This window comes from Xyrauchen texanus, chromosome 18 (genome assembly GCF_025860055.1).
Source record: "Xyrauchen texanus isolate HMW12.3.18 chromosome 18, RBS_HiC_50CHRs, whole genome shotgun sequence".
In the NCBI taxonomy this organism is placed as follows: domain Eukaryota; kingdom Metazoa; phylum Chordata; class Actinopteri; order Cypriniformes; family Catostomidae; genus Xyrauchen; species Xyrauchen texanus.
Genome location: NC_068293.1, coordinates 5,162,131 through 5,182,632, shown reverse-complemented (window position 1 = coordinate 5,182,632; position 20,502 = coordinate 5,162,131). Strand labels below are relative to the sequence as shown.

The window sequence follows — 20,502 nt, the reverse complement described above, 5'->3', positions numbered from 1 at the left end:
CTTGCCCCTTCAAAGATCCACTTGTCCTGGACAACATATCTATATATGTGTGTGTGTGTGTGTGTGTGTGTGTGGCACCAGCAGTACAATGCATAAAATCACGCAAATACAGATCTGAAGCTTCAGTTAATGTTCAGACTGGTTCGAGCTGACAAAAAGGTAACTCGGCTTTCTGTTCTTGTCAGACAGAAGTGGAACACGAGTCACCCAATGTGTTTTTTTACTTTTGTAGTCCATCCGCCTCAAGGTTTGACATGTTGTGCATTCTGATATGCTATTCTTCTCACTACAGTTGTACTACAATCATTCCACAGTCAAAATCAATGAGATCACATGTTTTCCTTATTCTGATGGTTAATGCTAAATTTGAAGATGATTAACCCTTGTGCTGTGTTGAAATGTTTTACCTAATTTGGTGTTCTTTGCTTTTTTTTCAATTAGCACAGGTTTTGTATTTCTTTTTGGAGCTTATTGATCATAGGCCTCAATGACCTGAGTGAAGAAAGCATTATTTGTGGATAATTTTGGCGAAATAAATACGAAAACATTCTGTACTATTTATCTCATTAGTGTGCTTTAATATTTAACCAGGAAGTTTGTTTTGAAATGCTTTTATTTTGTACAAAATGGCACAAAAAGTCACACTTGTGGTGTTCCTGGTCAAAAATGACTGGCCATTGAAAATGAATAGGTGAGATCAATAATAAGAGGGTGTTCAGGAGCATGTTCATGTTCACATATGTGCATGTGTGCTTGGAAACATAAAGGCCTCGGCAGGGGTGTAAAGTAATGAATTACAAATACTCTCGTTACTGTAACAACTTTATCCCAAGATAAAGTATTTTTTTGTGATATGAGATTTTATTTCCTGTTGTCTGTAGCTGTGTGCAGTTTGATTGACGGCTAATGTTTGAGCACTAATGCAGCCTAAATGATCAAATACACTTCATAATTCTGCCAGTGCCCGTCTTGATGAGGATTTAATGTAAACGCAATCATTCATGTCTAAAGTGAATTTAAACAGTGCGACAAAAAGCGTATTTGAATCAAAATGTTGAACTTGAAGTGTACATGTAAACAAATTGAGCACTGTCTAGTATATGTCATATAAAGGCTATTAATCAAACAATAACAAGGAAACGAGAAAACCCCTCACTACTTTTGGCTCAATAACTAGAGTACATTAAAAGTATTAATGTAATAGAATACAGTGACATTTTTTGAAACTATTGTTCATTTTTTAATACTGACCCCAGATGTAGAGAGAGTGTTAATTGGTTTAATAAATTACCAGGAAAGTAGATTATAAAATAATTTATAATTATGCCTTTATAAAGATAGAAAAGTAGCAACATTTGTAGAGCAATACTTCAGCAGAACATTCCACCAGTCACAAACTTCAGAAAACTGTGCATCATGCATTAGAATGAGAACTATTTCTGGGCTTAAAAGATACAAGAACTAAATCGGTGTTGAACATTGTTCTTTCTTCAGAAAACAAATGAAGATTTTTAGAAGAATATTTCAGCTCTGTAGGTCCATTTAATATGCCCACATTTTTACGCTCCAAAAAGCACATAAAAGCAGCATTAAAGTAAAACACAACTCCAGTGGTTTAATCCATGACTTCAGAATTGATATGACAGGTGTGGGTGAGAAACAGATCAATATTTAAGTCTTCTCTTTACCCAGTACGTGGTGTTATGCATGAAGAATGTGAATCACCAAATACACAAGAAGAAGAAAGTGAAAGTGAAAGTAGAGATTGACTGAGCAGGGAGGAGAATTAGTAAAAATAATTTAAATATTGATCTGTTTCTCACCACATCTATCACATCTCTTCTGAAGACATGGATTAAACCACTAGAGGCACATGGATTAGACTACTTTTATGCCGATTTGTGATTTGTGGAGCTTCAATATTTTAGCACCAATTAACTTTCATTGTATGGACCAAAAGAGCTGAAATATTCTTCAAAAATTTTAATTTGTGTTCTGCAGAAGAAAGTAAGTCAAACACACACAGGATGGCATGAGGGTGAGTAAAATGAGATAATTTAATTATTCCTTTTTAAGCATGATACTGTACCACACAACTCTCCCCATGCCTGCTTCACCTCCTCTATCGTGCAGGACATGACGTGCCCAGTGATCCTGCTTATTTAGCATTTTTTTGCATTCCTTGCATTGTTTGAACATGTTTTAAGCACAACAATAACACTGTTGCCATTAAGGGAAATTTAGACCCTACACATAAACTGATTTTAATGTAATTGTTTCATACATTGCGATTTAAAATGGTGATCAGTGTATTGAAAATAACCTTTTAATCTTCATTTCTGTTATCACGTTTTCAATTTATTTTTCAGCTACTTTCACTCTACTCACACTGCATTTTTTGGGATGTAACAGTGCTTTTACTTGAGAATGATTTTTCAGTACTCTTTTCCCCCCTTTGCCCCAGACCTCTGCACACACACACACACACACGCAAAAACTCGGAGTATTACATGCTTTCTCTTTTACAGAGATGAACTTTATCTTATCCTAAACTGCATCCAACATCCATTCATCCATCCAATACTACCACAAACACACACATGCTCACATAAAGGCACAAACTCTTTGAGGATCCCAGTAAAATCTGACAATTGTGACAAAGAAAACTGGCCTAAGCCGATTTACACATTAACGCTGGCATAGAAAGAACATTTCATGGAACAGAAATACCAATACTGTTATATTTTCTAACCAACAACAAACCAAATAAATGAACACCTGGTGGTTTTGTTACCTCATGCACATGACTGAATGGATTTTGGATGCAGTTCAGGGTAAGATAAAGTTAATCTCTCTGAAAAAGAAAGCATGTAATACTCAAGAGTTTGCACTTGTATGTGAACATGTGTGTGCGCACAGGTCCGAGGCCTTTATGTTTGCAAGCACACATGAACATATGTGAACATGATGAGCATGCTACTGAACACTAATAATTTGTCTTTTTTTTAATCTCCTCTATTCATTTTCAATGGCCAGTCATTTTTGACCAGGAACACCACAAGTGTGACTATGTGCCATTTTGTACAAAATAAAAGCATTTCAAAACAAACTTCCTGGTTAAACATTAAAGCACACTAATGAGATAAATGGTACAGAATGTTTTCATAGTTAATTAATATTTCCAAAAATATCCACAAATAATGCTTTCTTCACTCAGGTCATTGAGGTCTATGATCATTGAGGTCTATGATCAATAATTATACAAAACCTGTGCTAATTGGAAAAAAGCAAGTTGGCAAAAAGATACAATCCAATATTTGGTGATAATAAAGCATAATGAGAGACTTAAGCAACTTTTATAGGCAAGTCATTTTTGACCAGGAACACCAAAAGTTTAACAAGGTAAAACAAACAAACCAATCTACATTTTGAGGGGAAGTTGTGTTACCCTTTGTGAGCAAAGTCAGTGAGTTTTAGTCCAATAGGATAACATTAACTAGCATTTTTAAGCAAAAGAAAATCCTTTTTGGGTCAAAATGACCGGAACACAACATGAGGGTTAACTGAAGTTCCTGACCCGTATCTGCATGATTTTATGCATTGCACCGCTGCCACACAATTGGCAGATTAGATAATCGCATGAATATGCAAGCGTACAGGTGCACCTAATAAAGTGGACGGTTAGTGTATATGTATATATATAAAAACTGTATATAAACAAAGCACACAAAAGGCACATCAGAGCATCTGTATATTTTATTCACATATGTTACATTTTGCATTAAATGTCATTAAAAGTCACCCCTTTCAGAGATGACATCAAAGAGTCTAAATCAGCTCCTTACAGTAATGTACTGTATTACTGCCTGCCTGACACACATTCACTTCATGAGAACACACCAGCTTACATGTCCATTATCCATCAACACAATGAGCAAAACTGTCTTTACAGTGGGGAGGGAGAAAAAGCAGAGTGCTTAAGGGAAAGAAAAAAAAACAGCAGCATGCAAGAAATCAAGACAAAAGAAAATAAGCAACTTCAAGTGCACTGAAAAACCTTCTCCCACCAGCATGGCGTGATTGCAACTATAATAAGTGATATCTTCCAATCAAACTTATCAATAAAAGCCAAACAAGCTAGTTCTGGTGATTTTGAGTGTCTGATTATGTGTATGTTTTATTGAGGTGCTTGTAAGTCAGAGAGAGAGAAAGAAAGATGCCCTCAACATAGTTGGAGGTCATTTTTGTCTCTACAATTGCGGCTTACAATCAAAAGGACAGACAAACATATAATATATGGGAAACTGTCCTGCAAACTGCATTTAAATGTGTCAATTAATTTGAAAAATATACAGTTAAATAGGATGAGAAAAAAGCATTTTCAAGAGCTCTCAATGTGACACCACCAAAAGAAAATCACTATCAAGACATTGTAGAAATCAATATAAATTAAACTGGGGTGATTATATCAATGCAAAACTTTTGAAGTGGGCAACAATGAAAACAGGACATACTCACTAAACCACCCCCTGATATAAGAGCTGCGTAAAATAAAAAGAAAGTGCACCATACGTGCCCATGCCAGGACTGGGCTGTGATATTCATATTTCCATGTGATCCAATTTAATGCATTTTAAAATATTAACATATGAATAATGCCCACTCCAATGCTTTGAAAAGCACAATAGATAAAGGTCCGGGGACAGAGCCTTGGGGAACACCACATTTGTAATACATTAAACGAGTAATCTAACCTTCACTAAAAGTCTATTTATGTGGAGGACCAAACAACTTTTGTTTTTGAAAACAGATTTTTTTTTTTCTTTTTTTTTTTTTTTTTGTCTAGGTTATAATCCATCTAAACACACAATCTGGCAGAGGTTCAAAGCTGTAGAAAACTAAAAGGGACCTGTTAGATTAGGACAGGAATTACAATTTAATATCTGGGAAATGTGTGCATCAAAATATTGTATTAACACAAATTGACTTTCAACAAGCTTTAATAAGAGACTTCTTGTTCTGCAAATTCCTAATGAAGGAGTTTAGGCTACTTGTAAATATGCACGTCTGAAAAAACCTGCTCTGTCTTTGCATTTAACAGCCGCGAGCATCCGTAAGAGTGAATGAGGAGTCAATTGATGAAACACTCCCCCCCTATGGGCCAACTAGTCTTGACATTGTCATGTAATAAGAATAAGGGAAATATCGTTTGAGTGACAGCTGACTGAGGGAAAGTGCTAGGCCAGATATTTTGATGGCAATAGTTGGGTGAATCTCACAAAACTCTCAAATCATTTTTCACCCCAAAATCAAAAAGAAATAACTTCTATTTAGCATTTAAAAATGCAACCTATTTTATGACTACTAAATTATTTTTGCATATGTGATATTTAATCATATTTAAGCACATTTTGCCCCAAATATTCTCAATACTGTGATGCTAAAAAAAAAAACTCAAATGAACTCCATTATGGTCAGTTTAAACAGCACAAAACTAGTAATTGGATCATGTGGTTCTGGGAAAGTATTTATGTTCAGTTTCCTATGGAGGAGAGCGAAAACACTTTAAATGAAACCTTATTTTTGTTCAAATGGTTTTGTATCATGGTCTCCACATTTCATTAAATGTATTCGCAATAAATACATTTGTGTCCTGTAAAAAAAAAAAAAAAAAAAAAAAACGGTTTTATTGATAAAGGTTATTTCGTTTCAATAAATTTTGCGCCAAAAAAAATTTACATTCCAATATTATTTTCCCCATAATGAGAATAATGGGGAAACTCAAAAGTAAAAGGTTTGGACGCATTACTGTAAGAAGAAAATTTGGTGTGAAATGTGCAGAATTTTCACAAAAATAATAATACTTTTTTTTTATTATTATTATTAAATAAATAATAATAAAAAATCTTTCAATCAAAAAATTCTTGTCCTTTTTTTCTCTTGATTTTGTGGGTGATATATGAGCTGGACATTTTTTTGTGAGATTAACTTTTGGAAAAGGATAACCTTTAAATGAGGGGAATGCCAAAAAAAAAAGATTCTGAGATAGAATGTCCTTAGAAACACTGAACAAGGTTGCAGGGGATTTTTTTATTTTTTATAATGAACTCAACAGACCAGCCAACCACCAACAACACAGAGCCTTCATTAGAAAAAATGCAATTTGTAAAAAATATTTTTTACAAAGGTATAATTAACTTTTTTTAGACAATGAATAGCAGCACATTTTAAATATTAAAATCTTTTATCTGAGACTACAAAACAAAAATAATAAAATAAAATTCCTGAGGATGACTGCAACTATACCAGAGACAAATCTTTCTTTAGCTCTAATCGGTTGACATTTTGTCTCAAACCCTGCTTTAGTAATTCTCCTTAAAGGGTGTCGAACCCACATCAGCATATAAAGGTCTCTGAGCTTACAGAATAAATCTTATGAGATGCGTTTCAACTCATATAGTATGACATCACTACACATTGCACTGGTCATGGGGTGGTGGGGATATGTTGAGAGTCTGCATGTCTTAGTACCTTTAGCGCACAAGGTTTTAATATTAATTCTGATATCTGTACATGATTTGCTTAATGTTGGTCAGATTAGTTTTTTCAAAATCTCGGTTCTCAATAACTGTCAGTTTTCCAAACATTACGGAACAGGAGCATTTTTCCACTCACGAGTCCATAAGGATCAACAGATTCACTCAGTGTAGGACTATAGTCTGCACTTTCACTGTAAGCTTGCTGGGATTAAACAAAACTCTCCGCTTTGAAATCCACACAGAAAATCACTTTTAAAACACACACACACACACACGCGGTTAGTCAATAGGCTTGATTGTACACTAAACTTCACATGAACCCAGGCTGTGACAGAACCAACTCAATGCATGTTTTCTTTATATTACACAACATAGGCTGCACTGACATCATCTCCTGTTGTCTCCTCTCCCATATCTAGGCTAGGATTGGGACACTAATGTTAAAGTCCATTGTAGTGGGGACCCCAGCGCTTGTTGATGTGGTCAAAGGTGTGTGAGACCCACTGCTGCTCCAGAACACGGTACCTCTCCTCACATAAATACAGAGGCTTTCCTCGGCTGTGGAAAAGGAATGGAAAGGTTAGATCGGGCATGGTCAATCGTTTTCTAAACCAAAGAATTGAACCGCCAATATAAAAGTTAGTTACAAAAAGTGAGATACAAATGACTAAAGTTTTTCTCTGATCCAAACCCTAGTGAGATGTCTCACCGTCTACATAGGCCCTGTTTACATCTGGTTTGGTACAAGTGGACAGGAAAGGCCTGTGATTCCATGACATCATACTTCAAATCACTGTCAGTGTTACTGCATGGTAAATAAAATGCAAAAAAGAAAGTATCACATTTCTGTTTAAACCCTCCAGAAATTGGCTCCATTGACTTTAACTTTAAATGACTTCACATTAATTGTAATTGTCTCACTGTGACCTCCATTTTTGCTTATTTTAAAGGATGAACGAGTCAAAAAAAATGTTTTTTATGGTTATCTATTTTTCACCAAAATAAAGGTTTGAGGGTATAACCAGATTGCATAGCAATGCCACGTACAAGTTAAGAAATTATTAGAGAAATATTACTTTAATAATAATAATAATAGTTATTATTTAATCCTTATAATACATTTGTAATATATTTTTGTAATTTCCTAACATGGTAATAATAACTATTACGGTTACGGTTATTTTTATTATTATTATTAATATTATTGAGCATTATATTACAATGATGTATTGTATATCAATGTACTATATATACAAATTTAAGTTGACTGAGGTCAAAATTCGAGGCAAAAGTGGTCCCCATCAAAAAGTGCACAATCGGATGAATCCATGACTGAATGAACATACTGAATCAGTGTTGTTCAATGTTCATATGATGCCTGCGTCCCCCCACTGCAAAAGCTGAATTCTGCAAGAAACACTGATGTATTTGCTTTAAAGCTTCCTATTGGACAGAACGCACGTACAGTAATTGGCAAAGTTTAAACTCGTTTTAGCTCAGCGACTGATTGACAGGTGGGGCTTCACTGCTGTTCTAACGCATTAAACCGATGACCATTTATACACTAAGAGCCAAGCGTTGCCACATGTGGTTGAAGTGGACAAATCTCAAAACGCTTTGGAGCCAGTTTACACCTGTCTTTTCTCACAGTCCTGTTACAAACCGATCGCCCAAAATGCATCTAAATAGCAGGTGTAAACGGGGACATTCACAGAATGCAACTGAAATGAACAGAGGATGTGTTTAAAGGTGCATTGATTACTATACATCATTGTGAATCACTCAATACAGACGCACTTACACCGTTTAGCCTCAACATTAAAATCACCTGCCTAATATTGTGTAGGTCGCCCTCGTGCCACCAAAACAGAATCAACAAAATCTCAGAACAGCATTCTGAAATTATATTCTTCTCAACACAATTGTACAGGGCGGTTATCGGAGTTACTGTAGACTTTGTCAGTTCAAACCAGTCTGGCCATTCTCTGTTGACCTCTTTTATCAACTAAGCATTTTTGTCCACAGAACTGTCACTCACTGGATGTTTTTGGCAGCATTCAGAGTAAATTCTAGAGACTGCTATGTGTGAAAATGACAGGAGATCAGCAGTTACAGAAATACTCAAACCAGCCCGTCTGGCACCAACAATCATGCCATTAACTGAAGCTCCTGACCCGTATCTGCATGACTGAATTCACTGCACAAATTAATTCACTGCACTGCTGCCACCAGATAGGCTGGTTTGAGTATCTCTGTAACTGCTGATCTTCTGGGTTTTTCCATGCATAACTATAATTTACTGAAAACCATAAACATCCAGTGAGCGGCAGTTCTGTTGATGGAAACACCTTATTGATGAGAGAGGTCAACAGAGAATGGCCAGACTGGTTTGAACTGACAAAGTCTACAGTAACTCAGGTAACCGCTCTGTACAATTGTGATGAGAAGAATATTATTTCAGAATCCTGTTCTGAAATGCGGGTTGGTGCTGTTTTGGCGGTATAAGTGGGACCTAAACAATATTAGGCAGGTTGTTTTAATGTTGCGGGTGATCAGTGTATGTAAATATCCTCATCAGACCAAGAGATTCATCTGATTTTATAGTCATCTTTATTTTTTATGTGACACGGCATCTTAAAAATGTGACACAGTGCTGAAAATACTGTGCAACTCTTGATTACACGCAACCTTGCTAACACGCTTCTCATGACGAACACTCCAACAGAGTTTGATGTCAACATGTTTCTAAACTAACCACTCCATTACTCAAATAAAACATATCACACACAAACTATGTGCAATAGTCAATTTTAATAGATACTTTTGAGAAGTGAATCATTCCAAAATCAGAATTTTGATCCACCATCATTGACGAAATTGTTGCAATACATTCTGGGATTGCCTGGTCATCCATGCGATGCTGAATTAGAACCTGGTCAAACAATCTTAAAATGGAGCAAACTGTGCTGCCTACTGATTGGAACAGCCTTAATTTCAGGAGTGTGCCTCTGGCAATCTGTTTGAAACAGGACAGCGCTAAAGACAGGTGTAAATGGGGTCCGAAACATTTTGAGGTTTGTCCATTTCCATCACATTCCGAGGTGGTCGAATGTGTAAAAAAATGCTTGTGACAACATTAGGTTTGTGTAGTTTAAACGCTCATCCGTTCAAATGCGTTGAAACCTTTGTGAAGCACCACCTACTAACCTGTCAATCAACCACTGTCTGATGTCATGATGAGAAGTATGCACAGCTGAAGCCCAGTATTTTGCTTTGATGTTTGTGATTAGTCAAAACACATCTTAATACCAGAAGTAAACAGGGCCTATGATGCCTTAAAAAGCCATCTAGGTACCGGTAAGCAGCTCACTGGGATTTGGATCAAAGCAAGGCCTCCATGATAGTTTAATGAGTGTGATATCCTCAGAATAAAATCTAGAGCCAGTATCTGAGCATCAGAGCATGAAAAGGTGTTTGAAGAGTGTAAGTGTACCGTAAGTCTCTATCCTCCTCTCCATGAGCATCCAGATACACAGACCCCCACAGACAGAAGCGATGGCCTCGGATGATAATAATGACCGAAGCATTTATCAGGAGGAAAATTCCTGTCGCCGCTCCACAGTGTTGGGAGTGCTGCAGATTATAAAGAAACAGTTATCATCAGTGTAGTGGTGACTCCAGCCTGATGCCATTTTTGCAAAAATGACATTATGTGGTTCAACAAATGTATAGTTGCAGTTCCGAGTTAAATGATAATTCCCTATCAAGTTTGAAATCACCAAAACATACCTGCCTACCCTAAACATAACTGGTAGTGTCATTAAAAGCAAATGCGATTTGTGTGAAAGTGAATAAATGTCATTGATGTTTTAGCGCCTCTAGTGTTCATTTCACCAGGACACTGACGTCATATGTACAACAAGCCACGTAAAAATGATTTAGCACAATGTATGTATATTAACGTGTTTCAGGTTTGGTCATTTAGACTAGAGCTGGATTTGTAAGCAGCAAACTCACCAGTACACACTCACAGACGCCCTGCTGCTTACAGCAGTGACCCTTGAGACAGACAAACGCTCCACACACCAGACACAGCGCAGGGTCTTTGGGGGTCTTTCCACAGCTTGAGCAGGATTTCCTGTGGTAGTACTGGAAGATGGTGTTGTAATTGTCTGGGAGCTGCAGGAGTCGAGGAGCTGTCCACTGAGGGTCCTGAACTAACAAAGACTGCAGAGAGAAAGCAAAATCACATTACACTTCATTGTTAAGGCGCCATTGGTCCACGCCATCGATGGGTGTAACCCAATACTCTACCTATATTGACAGCAACCTATTTTTTTCCCAGTTAATTTCTTTACTCAGTCGAGACCAGTCAACATGAACACACAGTGCAGACTTGCCGAGCTGGTGCAAACGTAACAACATCTGTATGACTGTTCGCACATATACATTTTCCAAGACTTTCCCATACGAGTCCATAAAATACATTAACAGATGGTAACCGGTGCATTTTATGGCCATGCATAGCGTGTTAGCATTAGCGTCATAAATGCATAGTGTAAACATTACAAATTACACATCTAATGCATTTATATATATATGCATTAGATGTGTAATTTGTAATGTTTACATTATGCATTTATGATGCTAATGGTAACACGCTATGCTAACAGCATGCGCCTCATATTTAAATGCTCTTTTAAACGTCAGCCACAGCAGCGTGAGCTGTCTGAATGCTCACAAACAGCATGTCACAAAATAAAATAGTTATCCAAATACTAACCTTCTGTTATTGGTTAAACTTTTTGATGAACTGATGAATCATGCATAGTAAAAACAGGAACATGTGTTAAAGTAAATAGGGTAACTTTTGATTTCATGTTGACGCAAGTAATGTACAAAAATCTGTACAAAATCAATGGTGTCAGCAATGCATGAAAGAAAATATTGATATATGATTAAATACTGTAAATATAACCTAAGAGACACAAATACTGACCGCAGACTGCTGGGTGGGCGTATCTAAGAGAGCGATGACCTCTGAACACCACTGAGCTATCAGATCATAAGCGTTGGAGTTCCACTCCAGATAAGCTGCACTGCTCATGGGCACGCTGGACTTAACCGAACCAACCAAACCCAGACAGCCAATCAGCAGAGAGAATTCCTCCTCCATCTGTGACAGAAGAGAACAGTGAGTGTACGCACCATGCTGAATGAGAGCGAGAACTCATAGAAAATGTTTACACCTGGTATCCACATCCATCCTGGGTGATCTGATCACAAGTAGTCAGCATGAACCGGATTTCAAATGTTTTGTGACTGGATCGCTCAAACTATATTTAGAGGAGGTTGAAAATGCATGTGACCACATTGCATTTTTAGTGCATTTATATTATAATAAAAAGGGCTGACAATCAATTTAAATATTTCGTCTCACTTTATATTAGGATTCTTTAACCACTATTTACTTAAGCATTTGATACAATGTATGTATTGTGTACATACGTATTGTTGCATTGTACTTACATTTAAAGAACCTGCATTTAATTACATTTGTAGTTCTTTTAACTTGACCCCCCTAACCCTAATCCTACCCCTAACCGTACCTCAAATGTGAATCTTGTGAGCATTTTGCAGAACAACGTGTAGTTACACAGTAAATACATTGTATTGTATGTATTTAAATGTTAGTACATGGTAGTTAAAGACACCAAATATAAAGTGTGACCAAATATTTTATCGAGATGATGATTAATTAATCAAATTCGTCGCAATTAATCTACAATTTCAGCATTTGTTGAGAAAGGCCCCAAAATAAAGATCATTTAATATAATTAATACATAATTCAAAGAGTTAAAATATATACAATATATTCAGTGGTTGCCCTGCTTGAGGTCTGTTGGCGTGCTGACTGCCCCCAGCTAAAGCAGCTTGTAAAAACATGTTCAACCGTTCTTGAACTGCTCCGATGGTAGGAAAATATGGATTTTTATGACAGAATATACATATGGGTCAGAGGGCATGATTGTGTTAATATTTTGAAAGCATCATAAATCGCATAGTTAATCGCACTACATTAATGGCAGCTCTACGAATAACAATAAAGGTCCGTCTACACGTCCATTGTTTTCACATAATAAGCATTCACATAATAAAGAGCATTCTACATGAAATGACACATTAGCGGTGAGATACAAATTTGGAAGTGTATTTGGAAGCAACACTTGCAGTAACACACTGCCTTAGTTATATACGTTGTCATGAAATCAGAGACCCTCCTCATGAAATGCAAACACAAGGGGTCAAAACACCATTTGAGAAGCATTTTACTACCAGGTATAAAGGGTGATGTGTTTCGGCTGACCACTTGAGATGGATGTGAATATCAGGTGTAAACAGAGGCATGGACAGAATGTGTGTGTGGATGTGTGTGTGTGTGTGTGTGTGTGTACCGGGCAGCCGGGTAAGCTGTCCCCATACAGGTGGTGTTGCAGCAAACAGGACAGTCTCAGAAAGGGCAGACAGAACTGCTGTAGGGTGAACTCAACAGACTGAGGAGACCACACACTGGAATTCAGCTAGAGAGAAACAGAGTAGACGGGATTATTTACAGTTGAATCCCTGATGATATATAATAATAATAATAATAATGCTGCATTAGTAAAAGAAGTTCAATTAAAAATACTTGGATACTCGTCTCCACACTTCTCTTCACTAATACTATTGGAGTTGTATCTGTACCTGCCGTTTTCAATGACATGTTTTCTCATTACCACAAACTACTGTTGACAATGACTTTCATGATCAATTAATGTTTTTTAAGTTGCTCTGTAAAATGATGCAATATTGCCAAGTTATAATGGCAGTCCCTATTATTAGCATTAGTATGTCACCTTATTACTGCAATGCATTTAAATGAAATCATAATCGCTAAAACAATAATGACTGCTGTTTAATAGTGCTATGGAGCGTTCTGTAGTGTTGTGTTTCATCTGCGAGGTTATAATGCTGTAATTGACTCACCACAGACGTTTCCTCAGAGCTGGTGTCATAAACATTTTTGGCCTTCGTCAGTTCAGAGATCACATGACCCAGCAACGACTCCCATGATTTGTCTGAGTTTGGCATGTTCTGTGTATGAAACAACAGCACAAATCAAAAGTGCATTTAATTCAGACCTATTTCTAAACCCAGTGAGCAATCCTCCTAGACAGCATTATTAGGTCATCATCGGTTTATTCGATTACTTTTGTCTTTTGGTTTACATAAAATAAGAATGTTGTTTTACAATATTTTTCTTGAACGCAGCTAATCTGGAAATGCGTTGGCAATGGGAATGTACAATTAATTATCATGCCAGTATAGCATATTAATACTATGTGTGTGTTGTGAAGGGAGTGTAAGACGTAGAGGTGAAGCGAGGCTCTATAACGTTGAATTAAAGGACCCTGGTGGCTCTTCACATCCGTCCATTTATTTCTCACAAAGCCACTCGACACCAAAAGTAGACATTTAATAGATTGCAGAGCCACTGCTAATGCGACACTCTTCTGTGCTGATGAAAACCTCAGTTACAACGACTTATATTCTGCATTCACAAGTGGTGCATATCACCATCAGAGAGATTAATCTGAAAGACGTAGCGTAGTAACTCCTCACTATGGGTAATGTGAAGTTTATTGTGATTAGTTCCTTAAACTGGATTGTGGGGCAATAACATTTTATCTGATAGCCATTTAAGTCAGTCATTTACCATATAGCTCTTAATAAAATGAGCTCATGCTTAAGGCTCTGAATGCTCACAGTAATAATTACACGACGGCACCGATCAATCATTAAAAAAATCTGATTGTTCCGCCTCTAAACTTATCTAATTAGTAGCCTACAAATAAGAAGTTAACAGACATACACACACCTATGGTGTCTTTATCCCCAAGTGGGCACGTTTGCTGCGATCCAAATCCAAGTACCAACTTCAGAGCCACTGTATGTCGTAATTGAGCAGTTGTGCATGTCTAAGAGATGGTGACTACATCTGATGCTCACAAACTGTCTTTTTTTGAGCAATGTATATGCAGCGCTGCTTATGTTCCCCTGACACTCATGGTGCATGTGTGCTTTTGTGCAACTGATGATGTCTTCCAGAACAAGTGCGAACCAGAGTACAGGTTGATTTAACTTGTGATTTGCTGTACCTTTTTGGCAGCTCCAATGTTGCACCAAGCTTGTCTCTCCTCTCGGCTGATTCTGATGGACAGAGCGGCCAGAGCCTGTGTGTACTGCAGACTGTACAACACCTTCACTACACACGTGAAGTGCTCTGCAAACAAAAAGCACACACATAGCATGAACAGATCATCAATGAACACATTTCTAAATACAAGATGGGCTGGGAAGTGTATTAACTTGATACATTGACGGATTACTTCAACAGAAGAATGTACCATCGATTAATAAACTAGGAGCTCACAGTAGGTCTGTCTTTAAAGGTTTGAGTATTCGTTAATAATTCATTCCCATATAGAGAAAACATATGGAATTTTCTACTCCTAAATTCAACATTTTGCACTCAATCACATAATCAAATTACACAAAAAATGAACATAGAAGAGAAAGGAGGCGAGTAGAATTTTGGGAATGAGGGCTAATTAAAGTCTGCAGCACTGCACATGCAGATTCTGTTTGGGTCTTTTCACAACTTGTGAATATGAGAGCGTGTAGACAGATAAATATATAATATGCATTGTAATATTGTTTCATATCTATTAAAATGATACAAATTCAATTTTGCATACATTTTTTGAAAAGTGGATAACAACCTTTTAATAACAACCAAATTAATAAATATAGAGATCAAATTATCTTCAATAGAAAGAGATACAATGCAGCCCATTTAGGATTCTAATATTTTTACCCACACTGCAATGTTAACACTGCACTAACCTCACTCTAAGAGCTGTAGTGTTAATAGGGCTTGGGTCATCTGGCATTGTAAGTGCTTCATAAAAGACACAATGTGTGCTGTTCGTCACTAGTGGATAAAAGCATCTGCTATATAACTGAATTCCCAACCAACACAAGGACAACTACTCACAGACAGCCACTCGAACAACCCTATAGACCCTCAAGCTTTTAAGAGAATCATGGACCCAAAAATCAATCATGTGACTGTGTGTGAAATAGGACATCTGATTTTCTGAGGGAGGGTAATTAGCCCTGTGTGTGTGGCAGGACTGGTTGTGTGATGAGAACAACACACACACACACACACACACACACACACACACACACACACACACACACACACACACACACACACACACACACACGCAGTCCATTAACATTCCTCACCAGAGACAATGACACCTCACACACACGCGTACACACACGGCTCGTGCTTTAATATGAATTTTATTGTCAGGTGTCTTCAGTGTGATGGGATCCAATTGATCCTGTGCTTACAATGCCAGCAGACATCATGTTTATTAGAGAGCCAATCAATGATCAGCCAATGACAGTCACTGTCCATCCAAAGACTTGTGTATGGCAGAGTGTGATGCGCACTGCACTATTCTGTCACTTTTCATGGGATCACGGCAACACTTGATTCTGTCTGTAACCCTTACTGAAACTTTTTCTCAATAGCTTTCTTGCACCTCGTGTCTGGTCTCTCCTCAGGACGACAACTGACTACCACTTGAGCAATTAACAGCTCGCACTCTTGTCCCGAGTGAATGCACTCAAAGCAGTGTACAGCTGCCAACTCACTGTGTGGCCAATACTGAAATAAAATGCTTCGATTGCGGGGAAACTTAGTCATTATTTTCTATAAGATAAATTGTTGGGGACTTGGTTTGGAGAAAACATTTAAGTTGAAATCATCTAGTCGATACTGCTTTTCTCTTTTCCTTATTTTGTATATGAGGCCTTGAGGAAACTGAAAGTAGTCAGATGATGTCACTTTAATGCTGCAGTATTTGAACTGTTTTACTGATTCAAGGTTCCCATAGTATGGAAAACCTGGAAATATCCAGGAAAACTTAAAACTGTTTTTCCAGGCCTAGAAAAGTCAGGCAAATAAAATAAATACATAAAAATCATGGAATACTTTCGTAATGATGCCTGGCAATTTTGTTGGCACATTGCAATCTGTTGTATTCCGAGAAGCCTGTATATACATTTATTTAATGTGTTTTCTTTCAAGTGCTTTTGGTGCAATAAATTATCTTAAGTAGAATTTCTTTCTTTTTCTCACCTTAGACACATTAGAGGAAGTATTTCCTATAAATGTCTAATAAAAAAATACATAACTGAATCATTACTTGAATGTAATTGCATTGTGTATCGAATCAAATTGTTGTGAATTTGCAAAAAATAGTTTTGAATCAAATCAAAAACCTATGAATTGTGAATCGAATCGATTCGCTTTCAACACAAAGATTTACAGTTTTCAGTTAATAACTTTCAATTAATATAATTAATAATAAGTACTTAGCTAATTACAAATATTTATAAAATAATATTAGTGTAGAATACATTTAAAACATGAATAACAGGTTGAAATGTATATATATTTTTAAAGATAAACATTTCCCCATAAATATTATAAAACAATATCCATAAATAATTCTGGCCATGAAATTGTATATTTTGTATTATTTATATATAAAAAAAGGTTCAGTCTTTAACTCTAAACGTGCATGTTAATTATTGCTATATACCACATTACCAAATACCAGCACATCTGGATGACAATTCCTTATTGCCAGCATCCATTACTTATGTTGTCTCACAGGGTTCCATTGTGGGTCCTCTTTTGTTCTCCATATACCTCTATGTGTTCCCATTGGATTCTATTTTACAAAAGTACAATCGTACCATTACATACTTTCGTACCATTGTTATGCTGAGGACACAATTTTATCTGCCACTTCCTTAGAAAATCTTTTTTATTAGTTTTTTTTTCTCCTGATATTTAATCTTGGATGCAATACATTTACTTCAGCTTAAAGAAAACAAGTCAGAGGTAATTGTTTTGGTTTTCCTGCCTCAGCTATTGCTGTTGGAAATCTGTTAGGTCCCCTTGCTGCTAACATACATGATACCGTCAAAAATCTATGTGTCATTTTGGACTCCTATTTGGCCTTCATCAGGCAGGATAGTGCTGTTGCTAAGGGAAGCTTTTTCCAACTTCAGTCAATTTCAATGGTAAAAGCTTTTCAGTCACAGAAGGGCTCTGAAATAGTCATCCATCTACATATTTAGACTTGGTTGGATTATTGCAATACTTTATATTTTTAATTGCTGCAATTCATCACTACATTCATGATTTAGCTGAATTTTATATTGCCAGCAAAATCATTGCGATAATTTCGGGAATGTTCGAATCGGGAAGTAAAATTCAGGATATGACTTGGCTACAAAATGCATTGTGCTCATGCATATAAGTAGCTAATGCGAGAGTAGAAGATACTGCTAATTGTGTGTATTTCTATGCAGACTATGGAAATAATTGATATTAATTAAACTCAAGCGTCTCAATACTTCTGCCCTGCAACCTAGCAAACTGTAGTACACACTGAATTATGTTTTGAGACTGAGGATGCAGTCTCATTTTGAGAGCAATCCATCAAGAGGTTTATGTGCTGAGGACTGATGTAGAAAAAACAAAAAAACACTCGTATTACCAGCAATGAAGCAGTTGAGCTGAATGCTGCTTTAATGTGACTGGAGTTTTCAGTGGAGCTGGAGATGATGGCTGCCGTTGTACCACAAGTAACATTACTTGGGCTAATCGCGTTGATTAGCCTAGCACAGAAATGTGCCATAGAACGAGACCCTTCCTTATATTTGGCAGTGGATTTGTGGCTGGCCAACTGCATGTGTGATCTTACAGCAATCACCCTCATCAATGTTATTTTGAAGACCTTTTTACAGATCCTGCAATAAGCTTCACATTCGTTTCCCTGGACTTAACCATAACTCAGTCCTTTTTCTTTTAACACTAACCATCTTTAATAAAACCTTAATAAGCAAGAGTGATGCATCGTGATTCATACTCAAACAATTATGAATCGATTCTCAAAAGAATCAGATCGATTCTGAGTTCAGTTTAAATCACGGCAGAGCAGTGGCGTGCACCAAAGACAGATGTGGAAACAAAGACGTGAGTTTAGTGCATACACTAAAGTCAAGTGCACAGCTGTATCAAACACATGACCATTTGTGCCGGAATTAAACTACGATTCCGAAATTCTTTTCACAAACCCACCCACATAGCAACGGGAGAGTTTATTTGTGAAAACATGAAACATGAAAGACAAGCTCGCACCCGTTATTGCACTGATTTGCACACAACGGTGGAAAAACACAGAAGAAAATAATGACGAGGCAGCGGTTCGGGAGATGTTGGTGATGTTTTGATTTCATTTATTCCCCCCCCCCCATGCCTTTCTCTACTCTTGCGCACTCTCTATTTCATTGGCTTTTACTTTATAGCCAGTCATTGCTGGTCACTCGCTTGTCAGGACAGTTCACACACCTGATGATAAAGGTTTGAAATCCATCGTACCTTTTGCGACAGGGTCGTGCGATCTTCTGCTCACATAGCAAACAGATAGAACAGTGCATATGAGACGCTTGATACATTTCTGAAGCAACAACTTAACTACTATTTAAACCGCTTTACTATCACCTGTGCATCGTGATGCTTTGAGAATCATTTTATAATCAAATCGTTACCCTTTGAATCATCGAAATCGAATCGTGATGCCAGTGAAGTGTGCTGTTGTACTAAATATCATCATGGCTGTGATAAATTATGGCCGAATTAATTTACCACTAATTAAAACTAGTAGCCAGAACTAACAGATGTATATAATATCTTGTATACAATATGTTCAGTGTGTCTTACCTTTACGTAATGGCTGAGGCATGGTGAGGATGAAGATGATGAGGAGGGACGGAACGTCTCTGAAGAGCATGGGCACCTCAGGATGCTCTTCATCACAGTACCTACACACACACACACACGGTTACAGAAATATACTCTATATGCTGTAAAACCCACACTTTGCTACATGTGGATGATCTCTTTAAACAGCAGAAAAACACAAATGCAGATATATGCTTCTGTGATGGACACGATAAAGGACTTTCACATTCCTTCTTCCTCAACTGAAATCATTCAGAAATAATGAGACTAATCACTGTTGGTTGAAGATTTGTGCCCTTCACATCTTTCTAACAGTGGTTTATTGTTAATGTACTATAGGTGGGTAGGTTACATTTACGCTGAAAATGTCTCTGATTTAAGTGTGTCAATCTGAAGTGAACATTGTGTACAGCACACATAGTGCAGAACTCTGAACTGATGCACAGTGCTCTTTAAATACATTAAATTCAGTGCAAGCGTCGTGTACTGTGGCCCCAACTAAGTATTTTGACATTTAAGCCACAGTTAAAAATGTTTAAATGTCACTGAATTAAATAACAAAATATCAAAGCAAGTGGCATTTATTTTAAAAGACAGATAGCACAAGCACAGTTTAAGCTAAATATTTCACAAAAAGACATTTAATAGGTTTGAAAAGATAAACCGGTCTATTTTTTTCACAATAAAATGGATCCAAGGTATTCTAAAACACAATGCATATGCAATTAAAACAAAACAATTACTTTAATACACCTGTACTACCTGTGTTTTAAATATACTAACTATGTTTCCAATTTCTGAGTTCCAAGTCATTTTGATTTATTTTTTGTTTTTACTTTATTTGGGGGCTTGAAGTGGTGTGTAATCGTCCAGAGACGGTAAAAACAAATAAAAATAAAATTAAAAGCTGAAAATCCTAAGTAGTTATGAATAATGAGAAAAATAAACAGTAAAAAGTTTGTTTTGAAATATTATTCATATTTGAAAAAACACTTGCATCAACCAAATCAAAGTCAACAGAACTA

At 36.8% G+C, this 20,502-nt stretch overlaps 1 protein-coding gene across 4 annotated transcripts in view; it reads right to left on the bottom strand.

Moving 5' to 3' along the window:
• Window positions 1-3,744: 3,744 nt before the first annotated feature.
• The window catches only part of ubr3 (ubiquitin protein ligase E3 component n-recognin 3), a 102,650-nt gene continuing 85,892 nt past the window's right edge, over window positions 3,745-20,502 (bottom strand). For all 4 annotated transcript variants that reach the window (XM_052148450.1, XM_052148452.1, XM_052148451.1 and 1 more), the window contains 8 exons: window positions 19,457-19,557; window positions 14,739-14,863; window positions 13,567-13,674; window positions 12,996-13,121; window positions 11,539-11,715; window positions 10,557-10,766; window positions 10,033-10,172; window positions 3,745-7,097 (listed from right to left, as the gene is read on the bottom strand). In XM_052148450.1, the coding sequence (XP_052004410.1) occupies window positions 6,980-7,097; window positions 10,033-10,172; window positions 10,557-10,766; window positions 11,539-11,715; window positions 12,996-13,121; window positions 13,567-13,674; window positions 14,739-14,863; window positions 19,457-19,557 (1,105 nt within the window). In that variant the 3' untranslated portion in view covers window positions 3,745-6,979. The remainder of the gene's footprint in view (window positions 7,098-10,032; window positions 10,173-10,556; window positions 10,767-11,538; window positions 11,716-12,995; window positions 13,122-13,566; window positions 13,675-14,738; window positions 14,864-19,456; window positions 19,558-20,502) is intronic.